The sequence below is a fragment of the Centruroides vittatus genome, unplaced genomic scaffold, assembly GCF_030686945.1.
Source record: "Centruroides vittatus isolate TY-2023 unplaced genomic scaffold, ASM3068694v2 contig_459, whole genome shotgun sequence".
Lineage (NCBI taxonomy): Eukaryota > Metazoa > Arthropoda > Arachnida > Scorpiones > Buthidae > Centruroides > Centruroides vittatus.
The window spans coordinates 997,224-1,022,488 of NW_027122255.1; the positions used below are offsets into that span (position 1 = coordinate 997,224).

At 33.6% G+C, this 25,265-nt stretch overlaps 2 protein-coding genes across 2 annotated transcripts in view; both read right to left on the bottom strand.

The window, feature by feature from the left end:
- The window catches only part of LOC136977430 (uncharacterized), a 105,854-nt gene extending 85,861 nt beyond the window's left edge, over positions 1–19,993 (bottom strand). Inside the window, exon 1 of the mRNA XM_067272917.1 lies at positions 19,983–19,993. The gene's annotated coding sequence lies outside the window, so the exon portion shown is untranslated. The remainder of the gene's footprint in view (positions 1–19,982) is intronic.
- Positions 1–25,265, bottom strand: part of LOC136977428 (endosome/lysosome-associated apoptosis and autophagy regulator family member 2-like) — a 96,465-nt gene that overhangs the window by 41,115 nt on the left and 30,085 nt on the right. The window contains exons 6-10 of the mRNA XM_067272913.1: positions 13,958–14,069; positions 10,835–10,984; positions 10,050–10,319; positions 3,024–3,128; positions 2,651–2,868 (exon numbers count right to left, since the gene is read on the bottom strand). Of these exons, the coding sequence (XP_067129014.1) occupies positions 2,651–2,868; positions 3,024–3,128; positions 10,050–10,319; positions 10,835–10,984; positions 13,958–14,069 (855 nt within the window). The remainder of the gene's footprint in view (positions 1–2,650; positions 2,869–3,023; positions 3,129–10,049; positions 10,320–10,834; positions 10,985–13,957; positions 14,070–25,265) is intronic.

A 25,265-nucleotide genomic window follows, 5' to 3' on the forward strand; every position in this document is an offset into this window, starting at 1 on the left:
ATATAATTATTGAATCAATGTAATAAGTACATTGTAGTAACTCCCGTAGCATATGGTGTCTGTGGAATTGAACAAAAAAAAAACAAAGAGAATGAATAGTCAGTGCGTAAAAGCATGTGATTTAATAACAAAGGTTTATTGCTGACACAATACACAATTAATACAAGTAATCCATGATTCAATTTTGCAAAGTCCGGTTGCATTAAAATATTAACTCTATTCAATTTATACCATCTCCTAACCTTCCTTCCTTATGCAAGGCCCTTTTTTACTCAACAGACTGTATAAAAACAATAACACAGAAAAACATTAAAAAAAAGTTGGGAAAAAGAAGAATACAAGAAAAACATACAAACTTTCCCTTGAAACAAAAAAATCATTGGTCTCGGTGACCCTCCAGTAGTCCTTTCTCTTTTGAATGGCACTCTACTTTTCCTTTACCATATTTCACTTTGATAAAAATAGATTCCTTTTCAATTCTGTAATTTCTTTAATCCTATAATGGTTGGTCTTCCCGTACTTCTTGCTCTTGGTCCTTATGATCTGTGACGTCCTCCGGTCACAAACTATGAAAACGTCCCCCAAAACAAGTTGATTCACATGGGTTACCCTTGTTTTTATATCTCCCACCAACGGATGTCACTCCAATCCACATGACCTCACACATTGGGCCAATCCCCACACCGCATACCCCACCAGTAGAAAGCTGGTGGTACTGAGAAAGAAACCGGAGAGGGATCCGCACAAAAACAGAAACGAGACATGACATAAATGAAAAACAAAAAGATAAAAATAAAAATTAATAATATATAATAGCCGTGAAGTGCTACAACATTTTATTCTCTTTGTTTAAACATTAGTTTAATTATATTAGGTTTTTCAAGCATTTCAATAAACTTGTTTATTTTTCAATTAAGAACTGAATTATATACAGTAAGACCCTGCTTAATGCTGATTTGATATAATGCAGTCTGCTAGAAACCTAAAAGAAAGCTCAAAACTTATGCTAATTTTAATTATCGTGGCATTTCATTGATTTGTACATAATACGATTATTTATGAACATGAACCAATCAGCAAAAGGTGGCAAAAAGTGTACTTTCTTTAAATCTCTGTTTGTTTGATGCAATTTTGCAAAAAATATATCATCATGGATGCCATAGGAAATATCGACTTTGCTTGGCAAGAATTAACTGATAAATGCGTGAACAGAGTGTGGAAGAAGTTACGGCTGAAGGTATCCAAGAATTCTCAACGAGAAGAGCCTATCACTGTATAATTAGGTTGACCAAATTGTCAACCTAATTGATACAGCAGGACTAGGAGATGTAGATGAGCAAATATTAAGGAGTTACTGCAGATTTCTGGTGAGAGCCTTACCAATGACAACCTTCAAGAACTAGCAGAACAAGGAATTCACGTAGAACCGGAAAACAGAGATTCTGAAAATGAAGAACCCAAAAAATTTCTCTACAGATTTCCTTAGTAAAAGTTTGATAATGATAACCGAAATTGTTGATCAAATTGTAGCAAATGATCCAGATTTTGAAAGGCATGCAAAAGCAAAACGAGACATTTTGGATGCAATCTGCTAGTGACAACTGCTTAAGGAAAGAAAAAAGTAACAAATGAAACTTCGTGACTTTATTGCAAAAAACAAGAATTTCAGAAAAGTCAGGACCTTCATCACAAAAAATGAACTTTACATTTCTGTATACATATGTTTGTGTTATTTAACATATATTATTATGCAAATTAATATAAAAATAACTTAAAATTAAAGTAAAATTTGTTTATTTTTGGTCATATCTTCACCTATCCATATTTACTCTATGTTATAATGACCTCGTTTAATGCTGTTTCACTTAGTGCTTTGTAGTCTAGGAATGCATCCCCCATGTTAAGTGGGGTCTTACTGTATTTATAATATTTTATATATTTTAAAAAATAATTTTTTAATACAAGTATTCATCTAAAATAGCTATATAAAATGTAAATTAAAAAGCACAATAGATTTTGATAAGCACATAATTTTTAAATTACAATTTCATATAAAAATTCATAATTTGATTAATTCAATGTACCTGGTTTGAAAATCCTATATTTTAAAGCAAGATTTATAATGTAATTTCATTAATATAAAAAAAAATGCACAAACTGACAGTTAATTGTTATCTTATTGTTTTCTTCAAAATATAACAAACTTTTTACCATTAGAGAAGTATTAAAAAGTATTTTTTATTATTTACTTTTAACAGCATCCAATAACAATTTGTAGTGGTTATTTTTTATTTTATAAACTTACAATATATTTTATATTGCTGATCAAGCATTTATGGTACATAACTTAAATGCATTCAATAGTATACAAATTAAATCACAAGATAAAATAAAAAATATATAATTTTAAAAAAATGTTCACATACAGTAACTTAAAAAATATAGATATTAAAAATCATTGCAATTAAATCTGTAGATTAAATTTATTTATTAAATAAATTTGAAGACTAATTTGTGAACTTTTAATTCCAATAACAATTAAATAAACTTTGTAGATAAGGCTATGTTGGCATAATGATTATCAGCATAGTTTTACATTTATGATATCCATTAATTTTAAAAAAGTTTTAAATTTAGAAATTATACTTACAAACATGAAAACAAAATAGCAGTTTCCAGTACAATCTAGTTCAAAGACAAAACTGACTCTGCCAATTTCTGCAGCATGTCCATTAACAACTCTTTCTCTACCTCTAAATCCTGATACATCTAATGACAAAATTAGAAATACATCATCTCTATGCCCTAAAGCTGAGTGAATATGATCCCCTGCAGGTTGCCATGTTGGAGAATTTTTACATCCTCCTTCTGTAAATATTAGTTATCAAATTATTTTACAAATCATTATAATAAAAGAATTAAATAATGATGAAAAAAGTAGAATTTGATAATTTATATAGATAAATATATTTAAAAATTAAAAGAATGTATGATTTACTTATAAATTATACTATATTAAATACCTTCAACACTCATGCAACGAGTATTAAAACCTAACGGAATATCATGCCACCATTTGTACAATAAGCCATAGTTAGGTGCTGTAGAAGCTGGGCAGCGTTGACAAGCTGTTAAATCACAATAAAATTATATTAAACACTGTTTAATAAAATATTCCACACTTCAATAAATATTTACTATTACATACAGAAATATATTAAATAAAATATCCAATTTAAATTGTACATTTTTAAAATTACACAATAAATATCTGTAATTACAAGAAACAAAGATTGCTGATAAAGAAGCTTTTCCTACAAATATCTAAGGAAATTATAATGTAATATATCAGACTTTAATTCTATTGAAATGTAAAAGCTTTATTAATAATTTCTTTGCATTTTATTATAATTTTAATTTTTCTTTTAATCAAACAAATAAGCATTTATAACATTGTTTTAAGAATAATTAGAGTGAAAACCAATAGAAAAACAATAATGTAAAATGAAACATTTTGTATTTATGTTGTATGATAATTCATTACTTAATCTATCATTTCTTGTACTCTGGAAATTACAAAGCCATTCTGAATTCACTACTAAATCAAAATTTATTTTATATTACTGATTAATTATCAAAATTATTTGTTTGAAAAAATACATGCAATTTATATGAATTATAAGTTTGACAGATATTGAAAATTTCAAAGATTAAAGATTGTATATTTCATAAACTGGTGCTTTAATCTGATTACAAGGCAAAAAAGTTCAATCTTCACCAACAAATCTACTTATTAAATCAAATGCTTTCAGTTATCTCTGCAGCCATCATCAGAATATAACATAAATGGACAGGGACAAATATAGGTAGGGTTGTACAAGGAATGGCTAAACTCTATTCTGAAAATTTTTCTAAAGTAAATCCAGTAAATCTCAGATAGAAAACAATATATCTTACAAAATTTTTTACTTTCTCCACCCTGTCTAAAGATTTCTGGATTCATTACAAAGGTCTGCAAGTAAAAAACTGCATAGGATTTTTATACATTTTCTTATAGATTTGAACTTCGTAAAAATGAAAAAAAAAACCAAAAAAATGCCATCTCATCAATTTTTTGTTACACCCAAGTTTATCTTTGTATTTAGCTTAAAATTTAGGTTGTGTAATTTCTCCCGACAGCTTCTGTTATGTTTGTGGTGAATACACAGTGAAAAGTCAACAAAGAAACATAAGTGAGTTTGTGAAGAAAGTTTATTTTGCATATTTCAAATTGAAACTTGGAGATCAAGAAAAAGCATGGGCTTCGCATAAGGTGTGCAGAAGATGCAAGGAAGATCTTTGTTTGTGGTTTAAGGATAAGAAAAACTCATTTTGTTTCAGCATTCCCATGATATGGCGTGAACAGAAAAATCACACAACCAACTGGTACTTCTGTTCGGTAGATGTTGAAGGATTTAATATAAGAAATAAAAAGAAAATATTTTACACTAACCTTGACTCAGCTGTTTGTCCAGTGTCCAAGTGGTACTGAAATACCAGTTCCACAGCCATTTTCTAGTTTAGATGACATGCTGAGTGAGTCAAAGGACTCAGACACATTAGTTTCCCAGGACAAATCTAGCTCAGATTTTTCTGTTGATGAAGGACCTCAACTTTTTTCTCAGAGTGAGCTCAATGACCTAGTAAGAGACTTAGGTCTTTCAAAAGATGCAGCCAAATTGCTAGGATCAAGGCTAAAAAACAAAAACCTGCTATCATCTGGGACCTCATTTTCATAGTACAAGCATCGAGAGAGAGAATTTACTCAGTTTTTCTCTAAAGAGAGAAATCTGGTTTATTGTAATGATGTTCATGGGCTCATGAAGTGCATTGAAATAGAATATGATTCATCAGAATGGCTCATATTCATTGATTCGTCTAAAACTAGCCTCAAAGCAATCTTGCTGCATAGTGGAAATGTATTTGCATCTCTTCCTTAGGGACACTCAGTTCATATGGGAGAAAATATACCAACTTGGCTACGATTTTTGTGAAAATCAAATACCAAGAGCATCAATGGATGGTTTGTGGAGATTTCAAAATATTAACCATGTTGTTGGGTCAGCAGAGAGGTTATACAAAATATCCTTGCTTTCTTTGTTTATGGAATAGTAGACTGAGATAGATGCACTGGACAAAAAAATGACTGGCCACCACGAGACAGTTTAACTCCCAGCAAGAAAAACATCATCAATACAACATTGGTTTTCCCAGAAAAAGTGTTATTACCACTCTTCATATTAAATTGGGGCAAATAAAGCAGTTTTTCAAATCACTACCAAGAGATGGGGATTGTTTCAGATATCTGTGTTCCAAGTTCCTGAAACTGTCTGAAGCCAAGTTAAAAGAGGGAGTTTTCACTGGCTGCGACATAAACCTTTTACCTGATCCCCTCTTTTTGGAAGGAATGGGAGAAAGGGAAAAAGAAGCATGGGACTTTTTCAAGAGACGTAGTGCATAAGTTTTTGGGGAATACTAAGAACCCTAACTACAAAACCATTGTACAATGCATGCTGGCAGCATATGAAGCTCAAGGATGCAAGATGAGCTTAAAAGTTCATTTCTTACACTCCCATATTGACTATTTTCCCAAAAATTTGGGAGCTTACAGTGAAGAACAGGGTGAAAGATTTCACCAGGATGTCCGTGAAATCGAGCGATGTCACCAAGGAAAATGGGATGTCAATATGTTAGCTGACTACTGTTGGATGCTCAATCAAGAAACCAGAGAAAGAAATTGGAAACAATTAAATACAGGAACATGGCCGGCGTTATTCACATTTAATAAATATAAAATAGAAATACGACTTCACAAAGTTGGGACCTTGTCTTGTCTTTTACTTCCGCCGTTCACACCATCAGCAGTCCTTTAAAGTTCACAGTCTCTCGGAGACGACCTTTCTTTTGAGGCTACTGCCTCCGTAAAAGAATGTAAAACAGGTAAAAAGCGTCCTCTGGTGTTATCGCCACAGTTAATTTATCACATTTTAAGTAAAAAATTAAATACAGGAACATGGCCGGCGTTATTCACATTTAATAAATATAAAATAGAAATACGACTTCACAAAGTTGGGACCTTGTCTTGTCTTTTACTTCCGCCGTTCACACCATCAGCAGTCCTTTAAAGTTCACAGTCTCTCGGAGACGACCTTTCTTTTGAGGCTACTGCCTCCGTAAAAGAATGTAAAACAGGTAAAAAGCGTCCTCTGGTGTATCGCCACAGTTAATTTATCACATTTTAAGTAAAAAATTAAATACAGGAACATGGCCGGCGTTTAAAAAATTAATACCGGACCATGTTCCTGTATTTAATTTTTTACTTAAAATGTGATAAATTAACTGTGGCGATAACACCAGAGGACGCTTTTTACCTGTTTTACATTCTTTTACGGAGGCAGTAGCCTCAAAAGAAAGGTCGTCTCCGAGAGACTGTGAACTTTAAAGGACTGCTGATGGTGTGAACGGCGGAAGTAAAAGACAAGACAAGGTCCCAACTTTGTGAAGTCGTATTTCTATTTTATATTTATTAAATGTGGAAACAAGTTCAGAGAAGCATCAAAGAGAAGAAGAAAAGGCTTCATAAGAAAAAAAAGTAGACCTAAAATTGTGTATAAATATCAAACAATTTTTTGATTAATTATAAGAAAATATAATATATTTAGTTCAGTGTAATAAATAAGAGCTTTTATCAAAAATTTGTTTTTATTTTGCAAAAAACCTATACATAATGGGATGTTGTGAAAGTCATTTTTAGAATCTCCGATCTTTAAAACATTTAATTCAGCAAAAATATCCCATGCAGTGAGAAAAAATTTTTTTTTGCAGACCTGTGTTATTATAAACAGAATATTATAATTTGATTTATATACAATGTTCTATAATAATAAAACATTCTGTAATGTATAATAATGGAACATTGCATATAAATCAAACTACAATATTCCAATTAAACACTGAAACATTCTAAATTATGCACTTTTTAAAATACTAATGTACTGTATGTACAGTACATGCATTGCAACTAAAAACTGGCACATTACCAATTACAAATTGTATAGAATATAAATTAGACAAAATATCAAATTATTATTATTGTTAAAAATTAACCTTATTTACAAACTAACCATATGTGGGAACTCTAGCCATATGGTCTCTGCCAGACACAAGATAAATATCATGTCATATACTTCAATGCTGCTGAAAGGCAATTTACATCCTTTTGATTAATACAATGACAATTTTTGGCATGTTAATAAATAATGATTTTTTCCATACACTTGCCTTCCTTTAGGATGTTTGAGGGAGCCTTGCATTTACAAAATGCAAGACATTATAATTATCTGGGATGTTGTATAGAGTAACTAATGCAGTTGCACACTAACATTTTGCTTTTCTATCATCATACTTTCATTCTCTTTATTTCTAATGATGATGATGTGCACTGTATATTCTATGTACTAACATGATTTTCATTCTAGTGTGATTGGTCATAAATTCTTGGTGCAGTGTCTATGTCTATTGGGTTTTTAACATTATATAGCACAATGTTTCCCAACGTGGGACCCATGCCCCACAAAGGGCAATTTGATTTTTAAGGGGGACAATTCAAAAATGGACTCGTCCAGAGTTTAAGTTAACCATATAGTCATTGTATGCTATATTTATTGTAAATATTGATTTAAGTTAGTTTTAGTTTTCTTTGTTCTTTGTTTCCCTTTCCTTCTAGAACTTTCCTTTATAACCCTTTTTCCTTGGGGTAGGATTAACAATTCTGGGAACCACTAAGAACAAAGAGATGAACAAAGCCCTGATGTGAGTGAAAGAGGAGAAAGGACATTCTTTGCCCAGACCTTGAGGTGGACAGACATGAGTTGTGGTGTTCCAGGTTGTGTTTGGCAATGACTGGAAAGTGTAAGAGACTTTGATGAAAAGACTGGGTTTTATCATGGTTACAACAAAACAGTGTGGCAATTAAGTGTATATGTTAGGGAGGGCATAAGAATTTTAGAAAGGCTTAGGTGGGGCATAGCACAAAAAAGGTTGGAAAACACTGATATAGCATGTTTTATACATCAATTTACAGATGTCATATCTGTAAATAAATTATATGTCTCCCTTCTTACATATATTCTTGTATATTTTATCAAGGCATTTGTTGTATGTGACAACCAAAGCTTGCTGCTGTTGGGTATATTGTACTTATGGTTTCCTATTCTGAAATCTAATATAATTACATGTTAGCAACCTCCTTAATCCTATCCAGTTCTTTCAAAGTATCTCTAATGGGTACATGTTTTCTTGCAATTAGAGTTCTGAGGGCAGACATTTTGTAGGAGAATGGTCTTTCGAGCACTTAGGGATATATAGTAAACTGGACAACAATTTGATGTAGAATCTCATTCCTTAGCACTATATCTGCATCAAAAGTATCTTAAGTTTGCTTACTTGTTATAACTTAGTTTTGTGGCCATCTTGGTTATTGTTCATAACTAATATTCTTTTATTTTGGGGTTTATTTCTTCACCTTGATGTATCATCTATAGTACAACAATATTCAGGACTTTGTGTATATGATTAGGTCTTTTCTTTACAGTTTCCTTACCCTAAATCTCTTAGTAGTCCCACCATTGGGCTACCCACAGTGACTTGCTGTAAGTATATCTTATCTCTGAATTTGAATATTGAGGAATAGCATATCATATCTAATAAATTAAAGATTTATATAATTATTTGATTTTACAATAAAATTTACTTAATAGTAAGTTAATGGTATTCTGATATAAATACATATTAATTTTTTTTTAAATAAAATTTATATTTTAATTATCTGCAAAAAAAGTTGTGTGTGTGTGTGTGTAAGAAATTATTCCCTAGACAAGTGACACATTCTTCATGAATAAAAACACAAGTAAAAGCAAAGCTTTCTAGAAGTAAAATTTGTTGATGACCATGTGTTCAAAATATTAAAGCAGCCAGCTTCTTTCTTTGTTGGTTATTTGATCAGTTACTCTTGTAGCACAACAACTAGTCAACTATTCAAACAGCAAACTAATCAACAAGAAGACTGCTTGGGCTATTTTGTCCTTTCCTTGTATACAGCCATACATATTATGAGAATCATTCAAAAAGAAATGAGCCAGAGGCTGGAATATGGAAACCAATGACAGAATTGTAATATCGTTACATGTGTAAGAATGTGTGGTTCTGACAACAGCACGGAAGATCACAGCCCACCACTAGAGGGTCACAGGTGCATACCATGTGACTACAAAGCTAGCAGAAGCATGTGTCAATCATCCACCACGGTCAGTTAGCCAATCTTCTTTGACCAAAACGATCCCCTTCTTATCGACTTCCTGCAGCAGGGGACAACAGTGAATGCCCAGCATTATTTGCAAACCTTGACCACCCTTTGACAAGCGATCAAATTGAAACAACCAGGGCAGCTTACCCGTGGAGTCATTCTGCTTCACGACAATGCCAGGCCTCATACGGCCAACACAATCACAGCACGCTTGAAAAATTCAATTGGGAGCTCCTCAGTCACCCTCCATACAGTCCAGACCTCTCTCCCTGCGATTATGCCATTTTTGGTTCCCTAAAGAAGGCTCTAAGGGGCAAATGATTCACCTTGGATGATGACATCCAGCAGTACGTTCGGAAGTGGTTGACAACACAGCCCCGGGACTTTTATGAGAGCCATTCGCCACCTTGTGTCACAGTGAGACAAGTGCCTCAACAGCCATGGCCAATACTTCTGACATACAGGTAAGGGTTTCTGTTCCTAGGCCTCCGGCTCATTTCTTTTTGAATGATCCTCATAGATACACTGTACATATATATACTACTAGTATAGTCCTACACTATTATATGTTGTAAAAATAAACACAACAACATTTGAATCAAAATTTTAAAAAATATATAGTATTATGATTGTATAATTCATTCATTCATTCATTCATTCATTTTATAATATTAAAAAGTAATAGTAAAAAAATAAAATAACTTACGAACTGAACCATTAGAATAATGGTCTTTAGGACAAAATGTACATCCTGATTTGTTGACATATTCCATTCCTGGGCTACATGGAGGACATTTTAATTTTTTCCCAGATGGTGATAAAGAAACAGCTCCATCAATATCAGTACGACATAATTTAGGTTCAACCCATTTATATATTAAAGATGTTTCTTTATTTTCGTCACAGGGAGAACGTATTTCATAAAAATCTTGTTCTGTACATGGTGGTTGGTTTAAGCAATATGCAGATCCTTTTGCTGTTTAAAAAATATTTTAATAAAATAATTTAACCTAAATATGACAACTTTAATTTTAATAAAAGGAAACATAATGTATAAAATGATTTAAATAATATTCCAATACAGTATAAATTATTTATTATATGTTGCTATAAAAAATGAGAATATACTGTATATTACAGGAAGACATCACTGATGAGAATTTTATGTAAAATAAATAAAATATAGTTATAAACGTTTTAATTCAACAGAAACAATTTCTTTTGATTATCACAAAATATTCAGTACAAGTATTCAAATATATTTTATCTCATAAATTTAAGAGGAGGATAAAATGAAGTGGCTCATTGTATCAAGAACTTATGAATCAAGGTCATACTACATATTGAATACAGCATTTTTATTTTCGAAAATGTAAAAGAAAGTAATTATCATTAATAATAAACTAAAAAATTAGCTTTCACATACAATTTAAAAAATTTTGCAAACTTCTCTAAGTCTAACTTTTTATACTTATATAACTTTTTACTTACGTGCATACTGTGTAGCATTGTTGCAAGCAATGCATGAAGAAGCACCCTTTCCAGAGTAAGTATTTTCTGCACATGGGGTACAAAGCTTTGAACCTTCACTACTGTATGTTCCAGGCTCACATGGAGAACATTCAGATGTATATGCTACACCTGTATTTAAATTTTAAAATGATTAAAATAACATGTTATTTTACAAATATAACCAAGATTTATGAAATGCCATATTTAATCACATAATCCATGCTCTCAAGTAATCTGTATATCCCATTTTTTAAGATACTGACTTAAAAAAAAAAGCTAGTTCAATTTAATTTACTACATGTTTACCAAATTTTACAAATTGATGGTTGTGACAATAGTAATCTTCCCTCTCACTGTTTTGTAGCATTCAATATGGTAGCATTCAGTTTACAAGTATAAATGGTATTAAAAAAAATAAAAATATCAAAAAAATAATAATAATAAAATATTTGTATATCTAATAAAGATAAATTATCTCCAATTTGTAGTAATGTATTTTATAATGAATTAACTTACTATTTAGTAATGAAAGTAACATTATACTGTTTAATTCAAATTAAAGGAGAAAAACTGTTAATAGACCAATAACTTAAACTAAGAAGTAATAAAGACAGATTATTTACTATCAGTCTCAGCTGTATATTTAACTTACTTTATTGATCTTTATTTTCACAAAATTAGTCACATAAAGATGTTTAATAATATTGCTCATAACTATCAACTTAGATGGTCATTATATTAAGCAGACATATAGTTGATAAGCAAAACACTTACTAACTAAAAGAACCTGGACTTTGCAGGTTGCACCACCAAATTTGTTTTGACTAAACTGTGAACTACAACTTTTTGTCACAATTTTTTGAAAACACATGCATGGATTATTCAAGTAAACATGGTAATTCAAATTAAAATTTATAAACTCAAATTTGACAGATCAAATAGCTAATATACATGCAAATTTCAATAGAAATAACAATCTAATAACTTTCTACTCAATTCTGAGTAAATTACAAATGGTTAGATTAAAGACAAAATCAGTAAAAGTAAAAAATTTTATTCTTATATATTTCCATCTCTCTGTTTCAGAAAACATTAATTCAATTAAATATCTGACAGAATAATTTTTTAATTTCAAATATTTTTGAATTTAAAACATATTTTATTGTTTTGAATATATAATGGAGCAAATAAGATGCTGTTCATAACTTTCTTAATGTTTTGTCTAAAAAATAAAATTTCTGTTTTTTACTTATAAGGCTACATTACTATATCCATTTAAAAATTCTTAATATTTCTTATTAAAAAAAAAAATTCATTTTATACGTAAATTTACTTTTATTTTTTATTCAAATAACACAGTAATACTGTTACAGATTTATTAACTAAGAAAACTGGCCAATATTGTTCTTTTAAAGTTGTAGAACAAAATGGTTCCATAAGCATTTTTTCCATAACAGCCAACTGTCAAGTGGTTAAAATATTAGCTTACCATTATGGGGAACTGGAAATGAATTTGGTTGGGTAAAAAACACCCAGGAATTCTTCAGAGTGGTAAAAAAGTTTTTTCAATCAGTTCTTTTTTTTGTTTTTTTTTAAAGTTATATGCTGTGGCCTCACCTGATTGATTAATAGCCATGGCAGTGGACATCATTTCAATTCACAAAACACTTAATTCAGATTGCAAAATGAAATTTCAGTTATGTACTTTAAAACTAAAAATAATCAACTCACTAAAAAAATTTTTTGACATCTAAAATACTAAAAGATTTAATAATAAAAAGAAATGTTAATTATGTGTGTGCATATTATTTACAAAATAAAATTTATAAACATAATAAGAACTCAAAATTTTCTGATTTCTTGTCAAAAACAACTTGTTTTATTATCAATTTTTTAATAAACAATAAAGAAAAAAATAATTTTTTCAATATTTTATACTAACTAAAAAAACACGTTTTTATGAAATTTATTAACAAACAAATAAAACTAACGATGTAGCTTAAAAACATTAAAATATATATTTATTAAAATAAATTTAATAAAAATAAAATAAACCTTATATAAAATTTATATTATGTCAAAAATAGACTACATTTAAATTTATTATCACATTAAACTCTTTCCTTGATCATTTACAGTTCATCCTGAGTGTTTCACATGGCATCACAACAAACTATATTTTTTGTAATTTATAACAATTCTTTGTAAACTAAGATAATTTTACATATTTTTACAGTTATTCAAACATACAGTAATAAGTTTTCATTAACCCTTTGATCACTGGGTTTACCAGTGGCTCCTTTTCCTCCTAGAGGAGAGAAAGCCACTGGTAATGTAATAGGGAGTGTCTCCTTTTTAAAAAATGTAACATTTACAAAAAAAATAATATCTCATATTCTAATTCATACTTCTTAATAAACTAGAAAATATTTTCTTAGGAGTTTTTAATAATTGGAGTTTTTTTCTATAAAACTCCAATTATTCAGAAGAAAAGTGTAGTTGCCATGTTTGTCTTTATGCTAGAAAATTCTATGCTAGCAAAACTTACAAAGCCAGGTGGAAAAAATTTTCTAGACTATCAATAAATTCCGTCTGTAACATTTCACATCTACCTGTAAATATATGAGCATACTACAATGACACAAACTTAAAGAATGTATATACATGTGCACCACCATGTGTATCATGTATATTTATGGAGGTGCTCATCAAACAGTTAAAAAAAAAGTATGATAAAACTAAAGACAAAATACAATTTGAACAATGGAAACAAATTAATAATTATAAACTATTCAGAAACATACAGATGATATTTAAAATTGATATTAACACATATTAAGAGTTCTCTACATACATTACAGGTTCTTTAATATCTCACAGTACATAAAATATTTTATATTTTGAAACTTTTAGATATTTCTGTAAAGTACTATAATCAATATCTCCTTTGATTGTACCATTTTATTTTTCTGTAAATGGTTTTCTATACAAACATTCCATATTAGTGAGTGAGTAAGTCAGTCAGTCTATGATGTCAATGTAGTTATATATATATATATATTAATATATAAATAGAGGCCTATAATATTAAAATTTTCTAACCTGTAATTTCAATGCTCTTAATTCTAACAGGTTTAGGTTTCCTTCCATTGTCACCAAGACTCATGCCTATTGTTTTCCAATATAAAATATTCAATCCAGCCTTTAGCTGCATCTGAAATATAAACAATGGAGAATTACTACACTGATTTAACTTAATAGAAAAATCAAATAACTTCTTGATTGCTAATCAGTTCCATTTCCTTAATGTAACAATATCAATTAATAGTAGAAAAAGTGACATGGTTTCAATCTCAGGACATCTTTAGGAAATCTATCATCATCTATATTTGATTTGCAATCTGTCAACTATATTTTTATTTAACATAAATGCTTTGTATATTATGATTGAACATGCATATACATTTGTATGAGGGTCATTCTAAAAGAAAAGAACATTTTGATCTGACGAGCCATGCAGTTCTCCCACCACCCCCACTGATGCATCATGGACCTTCCCATTTTTTTGCACCAGTCTGATGCTAACAGTGAGCTGCAACGATTGTTTACTGTTTATAGTGTGACTTTGAAACGTGTGACAAAATTAAAGATTCTGCCAAGTGTGAGGTTCTTAGTGTAATTCGCTTTTTGAATGCAAAAAAAGTCTGCCCTATCAAAATTTACAGACAGATAACCAAGGATTATGGTAATGTGATAAAATGAAGCTTTAGTTCGAAACAAGCAATAGGGATTATTGTCCAGAGGCATTGTGCTTCTTCAGGATAACGCACATCCACATGCTACTGTGTTGACAAAGAACTTGCTTCAGCAATTTAAGTGGGAAGTTTTTGAACATCCTCCTTATAGCTCGGACTTGGCTCCGAGTGATTACCATCTTTCCCCAAAATTGAAGGACTTTTCGGCTGAGAATCACTATGGAAGTGACAATGAACTGAAAGAGACCATTAATGATTGGTTCAAGAACTTGGTGGTAACTGAGTGTGCAAAAGACACAGAAAAGCTGGTGATATGCTTGACAAATGTTTAAATTTGTATGGCGACTACATAGAAAAATAGCTAAGATATGATATGTGTTGTAAAATAAGTTTTGTTTCATTATCTTAAATAAAAATATCTAGAGAAACAAATGTTCCTTACTTTTAGAATGACCTTCATATTAACAAAACTAAACTAAAGAGTTACAAATAAAAATAAAGAACAGAAAACAGAAATAAAGAATAATACAGAATATAGAAAAATAATAATACAGAAAAATAAAGAAAATTTTGCAGGTACAGAGGGAAACAATGATGAAAAATTTTGTTGATTTACACTAGGAATACTAAATGCAAGATTTTAAATTTTATGAAAATACAATAATTAACAAAATAATTTTCTTTTATTTCAAACATATATTCAATATTTCAATTAAAAATGGCAGACAGTATTATACACTAAAAAATATATTCAAAATTATTATGTTTATTATAACAATGTGTAATTGGAATTGCTCCCATACTTGAACTTACATAGGTTACGTGGAAAGTTTTGTTCCCCGGGTTTACTTTTTAGTGTCTTTCAAAATACTCTCCCCACTTCACTCAATGCATCTTGCCATATACTGAAACCAGACATCAAACCTGGCCTCCACTTTTCTTCTGGAAGACCAGCATACTCTTGATCCCACACTGCCAAAAGCTAATTGTCACTGAAAACTCTTCCTTTGAAACGTTTTTTGACTTCTGGAAATAAGTTAAAGTCATGGGGAGCAGGATCTGAACTGTATGGAGAGTGATCCAAAACAGTTAGTCCAGACTTGATCAAATAGGTGTATCCTTTGAGTTGTGTTATTGTGGTGTAGGAGCCATGTCAAGCAAGGATCTTGATTGGATGTTCTTCAGTTGTTGAATGACTTTTGGCAAACAAGTTTGGGTGTACCAGGAACTAGTGACTGTATGCTGTTTTTCTAGTATGACCCTCTCCACAATACTGTGTTTTGCAAAGAATGCAACAATCATTTGTTTCTTTATTGGATATGATTTTCAGACTTCTATTGCAGTTACTTCATCTTCAAAGAGCCAAACTTTGCTCTGAAATTTTGTTGGCACGTCATACCAATATAGCTAGGTCTCATCACCTGTTATAATGCTGCTAACATCCTTAGATGTCCTAGCCTCAAACTGTTTAATTATTTTTTTACACCATTCTACCATGTTGTGCTTCTGCTCCTCTGTTAGTGAATGGTGCATCCAAAGCAAACAAACCTTTTTTAATCCTATGTGCTTGTACAGAATGTCATGAACAGATGATGCCACTAATATTCAATAATTCCTGAATCTGCCAATAGGTGATTTGCCTGTCTTCTATAGCAGCTATATTTTCTGATGTCACTGCTGCTACCCAAGTATGGGTTGTCCTCCAAACTAAAATTACTGCTTTTAAACTGTTTATACCATAGTGTATTAGTCTCCAAGGAAGGACAATGTTCCCCAAAACAGAAGACATTTCTGAAAAACACTAGTTTTTACTGAGATTATGTAGAAAGTTGTAACAGATAATTGTCCAATATTCAGTTTTCATCCACACTGCCATTTTCACACTGCCATTTTCACACTGCTTGCTGAGAAAGTACCAGAAACAGGAACTTGATTTTGTCTTTACTCTGCCCATTTTTCATGCTGTTTTGATAGGTGAAAGACTCATTTTTCTATGACTAATAAAAGACATATAGGACAAAACATCTGAGTAGCCTATGTACAATATGATATCTAAAACTTTTAAAATAAAAATAAGTCTTACTATTTTTTTCTACATTATGTGCTTTTGCTATTAACAGAAAAAAAGAGAGAAAAATACAAAAGAAGCAGTTTTTTTTAGACATTTTTACTTTGTTTTGTGATTAATCTTTCAAGTTAAAATTTGTAGTCAATGCACTTAGATGAGTGTATTCAGTACTCTTTGTAAAAAAATTATTGCTGGAACACATATATAGTGACTAAAAATAAAATTCTGTTTTAGAAAAAGTTTAACAGTAACTAAAAAATAGTATTTAATACCAGTAGTGATTTATTTTTTCTTTATAGACATATACATTTATATTTTAGCATTTTCCATTTTTTTGTGTATCTCCATGTGTATTTTCCTATTTCTTGCTTCAGATTTAGTGTCAATTGCTAAATGATGTAATTTTATGAATCACATTTTTTCCCTTTGAAAGGGTAATTCCCTTTCAAAATATTATCATTAGCTTTATAAATCTCGTTTCTTCACAATATCACAATCTACAGTCACCAGACAATATTGTCCATTTGTTGAAAGATAGCCTCCAATAAAAGGGCAGAATCTCTACCCCATTTGTTTTTTATGTTAGCTCCAATTGGCCAAGGGTATTCATTGTGACCAGTACAGTGGCCTGGTTTGTTTTGTTCATTTTTTATCATGCCGATCATTAGTCTTTTCACCTAAACAAAAGTTTTTCTCACTAAACAACTGCTAGTACTACGTACGTAATGAGAGTGTTGGAGACAGTCAATGGTAGTGGTTGATTTTTTTTGTGCTCCTGATCGTCGCGTGTTATAGACGTTGTTATTAATCTAAAATAGTGAAGTGCCACATTTTCGGAATCAGCTGAACGAGAGGAACACGTTGATACAAATCTTTGGACCATAGGACCCATATTTTTGGAGAAATCGGCGACTGAAAACAGAGTTTTTCAAATCTGATTTGCCTGAAAACTTTGACCGCTTAACCGGAATCAGTTTCGGATTATTGTTCGGCTTATAACCGTAAGTACTGTGCTTAAATTTGGTGGTCCTCGGACCAGTATTTTGGCAACTACAGCCCTTTTCCAAATCTTCTCGAACGGCCCGCAACGGGCTTTTGAATAGCGTTCCGGGGAAAGTTTTTGTATGATCACGAAGACGAATATTATAGAAACTCTGAGTGCAAATTTTGTAAACTTACCTTAAATAGATTTTGAATAACGACGAGATTAAAACTCAACTAATTTCTCCACTGACCAGTGCAACAGTTTCCATAGAAACGGTCAAAGACCTATGTATAACGGTCATCGGTATAACGGTCACAACGGACATTGGGCGTTGCTGCTTCAAACTTTAGATTTAATTCTCATTGATAAACCCCAATACCTGCTAAATGTATGTATACTGTTGTTATCTACACGCGACTTACTGTGCAGTAACTTTAGACCAGGTCTGGGCTAGAATAAGTTTGTTTTAAGCCTATCCTTTTCCCCTCTGCCCTGTCGAGTGATAGCTCGGCAGCGCAGAGCCTCTGGAACAGAGGTTTCCTCTTTACACACCCACTACTTCAGCTTTGGGTTAGGTACTCACATCCTTGGGGACAGTTTCTCTGGTGCGTAATTCTGTTTATCCACACCATGTCCGCACAAATTATTGAGGATTTTCTGAAAAAATCAAAACAGGCCCTGAAAGAAATTAAAGCATATGCTACTAAAAACCCGAAGGCTTATCTAAGCACTACTCGGCACATTGACTTTATTACAGAACAATTCCTCACAGTCGTCAGAACGGCAGAGAATTCGATGAGAACGTACTTTCTCCCGATGGCAGATAAACTTACCAGTACGCAACAAGAGATTGCGGAGAAATTGAGCAACTTAGAGAACAAAGTATCGCAATGGACACCCCAAGCACCTTTGTACAGCGCAGTGGTTAGTACAGGAAGACATGTTAACGTCAATAGAAAGGTTAAAGAACCCGCCACACCGAATGAGGTCCTGCTAATCTATAGTAAGGATAAAGACAATCAAAACAGCGATACTGTACGCAGGCTTATGCAGTCAAAGATCAATCCGTCAGAACTGAAGATTACAGTAGAGAAGGTTCGGACATGGAAGAGGGGCATTGCGGTGGAGCTTGGGGGCAATGGTGATGCCGCAACCCTGGAAAGGAGTATTGGGGAAAAGGTCCCTGAGGTTGCGGCTTTTAGGCCCAAAAAAAGATGGCCCCACGTCGTCGTCTTTTCGGTACATACGGAAATTACCAAGGAGGAGTTGTCGATTCTTACACATTCCCAAAACCAAGTGGTACACGATAACCTTACTGAAGAGGAGTTCCAGGGACAATTCCGCCCGAAATTTCAGATGGGAAGGAGGGATGCAACCTACAGGAACTGGGTGGTGGAGGTGTCCCCCCGGGTCAGAAGAATCCTAGTGGAACAGGGCAAAGTCAACCTAAACTGGTCGCGCTGCAGGGTCGTGGATTTCTTCCCGGTCCTGCAGTGCTTTAAGTGCTGCCAGTTCAACCATGCAGCCAAGGATTGCACTCAAGACAAGTATACATGCAGTCAATGCTCGGGGGATCATCCTTACCGGGCATGCCCGAATCGAGGAGTGGAGCCCACCTGCTGTAACTGTAGACTAGATAAAACAAAAAATTGCAAGCATAATGCAAGAGATTCTAAATGTCCAGTGTACCAGCGCGCCAAATCGATAATTACCGATAGAACCGACTATGGCCAGTAACCATACTAATCTTCGTATTTTACAGAACAATACACAGAGAAGCATCTCTGCTACATCTCTTATTTCTGAGCAGCTTAATAGCTATGATCTCGTATTTATCCAAGAGCCATACTGTCGTGCTGGCACACCCTCTTGCCTTCCCACGTTCTGTCCTGTCCTTAGTGGCACGGATAAGAACCCGTGGGCCATAACCCTTGTGCCCAATACCAATATGTCGATCCAGCATCATCCAACTTACAGCAGCGAATATATTGTGACCATTGAAGTTCAGTTAAAAGAAACTAGAATAATTATTCTTAACATATACTTCCCCAAAGGTGCAGACAATGATAATTTTATTGAGGAACTTCAAAAAATTATAGATGCCTTTCAGGGCACGCATATTCTTGTCTTGGGAGACACTAATGCTCACTCCCCCACTTGGGGAGGAGTTAATCTGGATGGTCGGGGTAGGCTCCTCGAGGAATTCATGCATCGCAATGCTCTTCTCTTGCTTAACAATCCTATGTCTCCCCCTACTTACTGCTCTGCACGCGGGTATTCCTGGATCGACTTATCGATTTGCAGTGCTGGCATGTATACTAGCATCTCCAACTGGAATGTCTCGCCTAATGAGACTCTGAGTGACCATGCTCATATAACCTTTGAAATTATCTGCAAGGAAGACGAACATAGCGCTCCGAGCAGCGTCTACGTCCCCAAAAGAGCCAACTGGAATCGAATTAAAGAGTACTTAGAAAACAATCTTCATAATCATCCACTTACCAACCGTAATGAGGCGATAGTCCAAATTGACGCGAATATTGACACAATCCGCAAGGCCTGCGAAACGCTTATCCCCAGAGGCACTTCCTCAAGGAGAAGAACTCCCTGGTGGACTCCCAGGCTGAATGAGTTACGTAGGGAAACCAACAAGCTTCGGCGCATCTTTCAAAGACACAGGAATGACAGAAATAGTGCCCACCATAAAGAAGCTTACCTCAGTAGCCTCAGAGACTACAAAAACATTATTAAAACAGAAAAGTTGCGCAAGTGGCGCGAGTTTTGTACGACCACCTCGAAGGATCCGTGGGGCTTCGTTACAAAGATGTGTATGAATAGATTACGCAAGGCCCAAATTCTGACAGATACAAGCGCTAGTGACCACCCACTGACCATAATTCAGACTTTGACTAACCAGCTTAACAAATTTTGCCCTGAAGACAATCCCATGACCGACAACGACTGGCAGCGTAAAATCCGCACTGAGAAAGATAATCTAGTGGACAGCGAGAACATACCGCTTTTCACTCAGGAGGAGATACGTATGGCATTTTATACACTAGGAAAACGCAAGGCCCCTGGCATGGATGGGATTAACGCAGAGATTGCGACCAATCTGTGGGAAATAATTCCAATGCACCTCACCAATCTATATAATAACTGCCTAAGTCATGCCATATTCCCAAAAGCCTGGAAAAAGGCCAGAGTAGTTCCCGTGCCCAAACCGGGTCCTAGCAAAGATGTCAGACCCATTTCCCTGCTCCCTATATTAGGGAAAATATTGGAGAAACTAATTAAAACTAGATTGGAATGGCATGTGGAACACTACCGCCAACTAAACGACAATCAGTTCGGCTTCCGTCACCAAAAGTCAGCGGAGGAAGCCATAAACCACACAGTTAACAACATAAATAGCCTCCTGCAAGTCAATAAATACGTCCTGGGGGTCAGCCTTGACATTTCCAAGGCATTTGACAGTGCCTGGTGGCCCCTAGTGACATTTCAGCTGCGTAATATCAGGTGCCCACGCAACTTACTGATCCTGCTTCAGGATTATTTTCGGGACCGGATAGCCATCCTGCAGTACGGGCAACACGAGGTGCAAAAACAGATAACTAGAGGCTGCCCGCAAGGGTCCGTGTGCGGGCCCTTGCTCTGGAATATCACCTTCAACGCCTTCTTGGGTGAACATTTTGGGCAAGAATCCTGTACCGCTTATGCGGACGATGTCTTTCTGTTGGTGGGCGGCAGATCGAGAGCAGATCTCGAATTGAAAGGAAACCACCTCCTCCAACTAGTTAGCACCTGGGGTACCAACCATAAACTAGACTTCAACCCGGCCAAAACAAAGGCAATTATTTTCAACAAACCGAGGGGAGGCAATCTCTACCTCAGGCCCCCCGTCTTGAGGATGAATGGCAACTCCATTAAGGTAGAGAAACACCTCAGGTACTTAGGCATCACTCTGGATTTCAAACTTTCTTGGGCTCCACATATTGAGCATATCTCTAGCCGCACGGGCCTTATTTTTCAGGCGTTTGCTCAGGTGGCCAGGAGAGACTGGGGCCTCTCTCCTGAGGCCCTCTCGACTATATATGACGGTATCTTTATCCCAATCGCTACCTATGGGTGTGGCACATGGGGTAGCGCCGTCTCAAAGGTTCACATCAGAAGAAAACTGGTTTCCGCACAGAGGCGAGCTCTTCTGTTATTAACTAAGGCCTATCGCACCACTAGTAATGTTAGCCTACAAGCGATCGCACGGAAATTACCCATAGACATTGAGATCTCTATGAAAACGAAGATGCAACAAGCCAAATGGGGAACGAATATTCAGATAGGCGACATCACAATTGAATCTGCGGATATTGAAAGGCCTCACCCATTCGGTGATACCATTACCCCCACTTACAACTTCTCAAGTAGCTGGAATAACCTTAACAATGCCAGTATCCAAATATACACCGATGGCTCAGGTATTGACGGTGGTGTAGGTTGCGCTTATGTTGTTTATGACAACAGTGAGGAAATTCACAACCAAAAATTCAGACTACATCCGCAATGCAATGTATTCCAAGCGGAGCTTCTGGCAATCAGCAAGGCCACGAACTGGATTAACAACACCTACTCGAATTTCAAGATCGACATCTACACTGACTCGTTATCTGCCCTTAACATGATCTACAGCATCAAGCTCCATCCACTTGCAGTGGAGATACGGAACAACATCTGCGTATCCAATAATAACATTCAAATATTCTGGGTCAGATCACATCAGGGTATGGAGGGGAATGAGCGGGCGGACGCCCTTGCAAAAGAAGCTGCCCTCGACCCAAACATCTCTTACGACTACGGCAAAATCAGCCAAGGGACTCTTAAACGGCTTCTGCGGGAGGAGGCCATAGATGCATGGCAATCTCACTGGAACGAACTTGGGCACCACATCATTAAGCAATTCATTCCTGACCTCCGGCAACACAACAAAATAAAGTGGTTTACCCCTGACCACTATACTACTCAGTTTTTGAGTAACCACGGGAAATTTGCTCACTACTTGGCGAGGTTTGTCAATAGAACGTCTGACGAGTGCCCCACCTGTGGGGTTAGAGATGGAGCTAACCATTACCTATACGACTGTACTATAACTGCCAAAGAGAGAACTGAAATGAGTCTTCTCCTGAATGAAATTAACATAGACTGGCCCTGCGACCTTACCGACATTTGGAAAAGTCAAGAGATCTTCCACGCCTTCAAAAGGCTCGCAAAAAAGACGATTCTTACTAACAATCAGCTGCTCCAAGATGGGGCAGTTGGGGGACCAAATAGCTCCTGAGGGGCTGCGCTTTTGGGTTTTCCTCTCCCCTGCTGGGCGGCAATGCTGCCCTTCTCTTTAGGTACAGGGGATGTCATCTTCTTCTTTCTCCACGCGATACAAGCTGTAACGCGGTGATTCGTGAAACTGTTTTATTTTATTGTTTTATCCACTCTATATTTTCATCTTGTCTCTTCAATGTAGCATTCTGTAGCGCCAATTATATTGTTTCCTACGCCCTGGTTGTGCCACTGGCAGGTACAGGGCATGTAAAATAAATCTTTACATCAATAAACCAACAATACAATACAATACTACGTACGTAATGGCTACCAATACTTTTTATGCTATCTGCTAGTACAGCATACCAGTGTATTTTGGCTGAAACATAATCCCAGCTGTATTAAATGTAAAAAGTTATTAATTTGGTATACTGCAATATAACTGAATTAAAGATTAAAATTATTGATAGTGAAAACTATTTTCACATAATACATAATTTGATAATTAATAATACCTATAAAAAGAAAATAGTCTTGAACATATATTTAGTGAAATATCAATACATAGACAAATTAAATATTGCTTTCTAAAAGAAAACTGCACAATTTTGTTCATACATTTACATATTACAACTCATCATTAATCTTTAAACTTACATTATATAACAAATTTGCATATAAAATTTCTAGTTCACAACTTTCAATTTAAAATCTAATATCAAAAGAAAAATGTTTTAAAACATTTTTTAAAGGATATTGAAATATATTAAATGTTTAAAAATATTACTATCTTCAAAAACATTTTATTATAAAACACTCGACTTATTTTTTAACAACAAAAATATCATAATTTCTTGAATGTTTTGGTTTCTTTATATGTAAGCATATCATTATATATAGATACATATCATTATATGTAGATATTCAGTTGCTAAATTATTGCTTCATTTAAATATCACTTTAATTAAATATCTCATTAAGTTAAGCTATAATAATACTGGTAAATATGAAGTCAAAATTCTACAATTAAATATCCTTTTCAAAGCAAGAGAAACAATCAATCACTCAAGAAATTCATTTAATATGCCAATTTTTCTTTAAAAAAAAAATTAACTTTAATTTTAAAAATAAATAACATTACAGTAAACCTTTAATCAAAGAAGACACAATCTGTCCAAAATATTTTTGAAACCTGCTTTATTTAATATCATGTGTTCCAGAACACCTTTGATGACTGGATCTTTCCTTTGAGGCTACTAAGCTGTCAGATAAAAATCGTTCCTTAAAAACAAAAACAAAAAAAAAAAAAAAAAAAAACAACCAATTAAGATAAAGTTAAAAATCGGACTGGCGGGTTTTACAGACATTTTCAGGTTCTATCCTATCCAGTAAGGGACTTCCACACCTTTATATCCATGTGAGGAGTGCTGTTTAATGTAGATTTTGGTGATAACACTCTGGTGATGAATTAACATATAAATTTTTTAATTGTTGTCTTCTTTGATTAAATAAAAATTGCCTAAAGACATAACTCAACAATTACAGTAAACCTTCTTAAGTCAAATTCTAAGAAAGTTGGGATTTTTTTTTACTTAAGTTAACAAGTTTAATACCTGATTTTCTCAAAGTTTTTATTTTGCCACAAATTTTCCATTATCAAATCACTTCAAAAATCTGTTTACCAAATGATAAACAAAACTGTATACAGTGTATGGTGCTTTTGAGTGTGTTGTCAAGACCTTGTGTCCAAATCATAATGATAGTAACATACTGTATCAGTGAAAGGATGCTGGCACAAGATTGTAATGGCATGGTGTTGTGTTTAGCATAGAGCTGTGGTGTTTGTTTATCTTAATTGTCTGTATTTGCACAGAATATAAGAGAAAATAAAGATCATAGATTTATCAAGGATAGAGGGCCATAAGAGAATTGGTTCAAGTTAAAAGTACTGATAATTTTGACTTAATGAGAGCATATTATATAGAAAAATATTATACTCTATATACTATGTCCAGGACTTGTAGCAGTTTTGAGTTAAAGCAACTTAATGTTAACACAGTTCAACTTACTAAAGTTTTACGATATATATAATAAGTAAACTATTTAAAGAAAGAGTTATATTGTTGCTTGTTGTTGTAACCTTCTTTGTCACAATATAACACAAGAGAGCAATCAAGGAGGGAAATACAAACTTACTTGTCTTTGTCTAAGTTAGTTTTGGTTATCACCCCAGTTGAATGTGTTATGATTAAATAAAGACAATTGTTAATTAAGCAGTAGTTTTATATC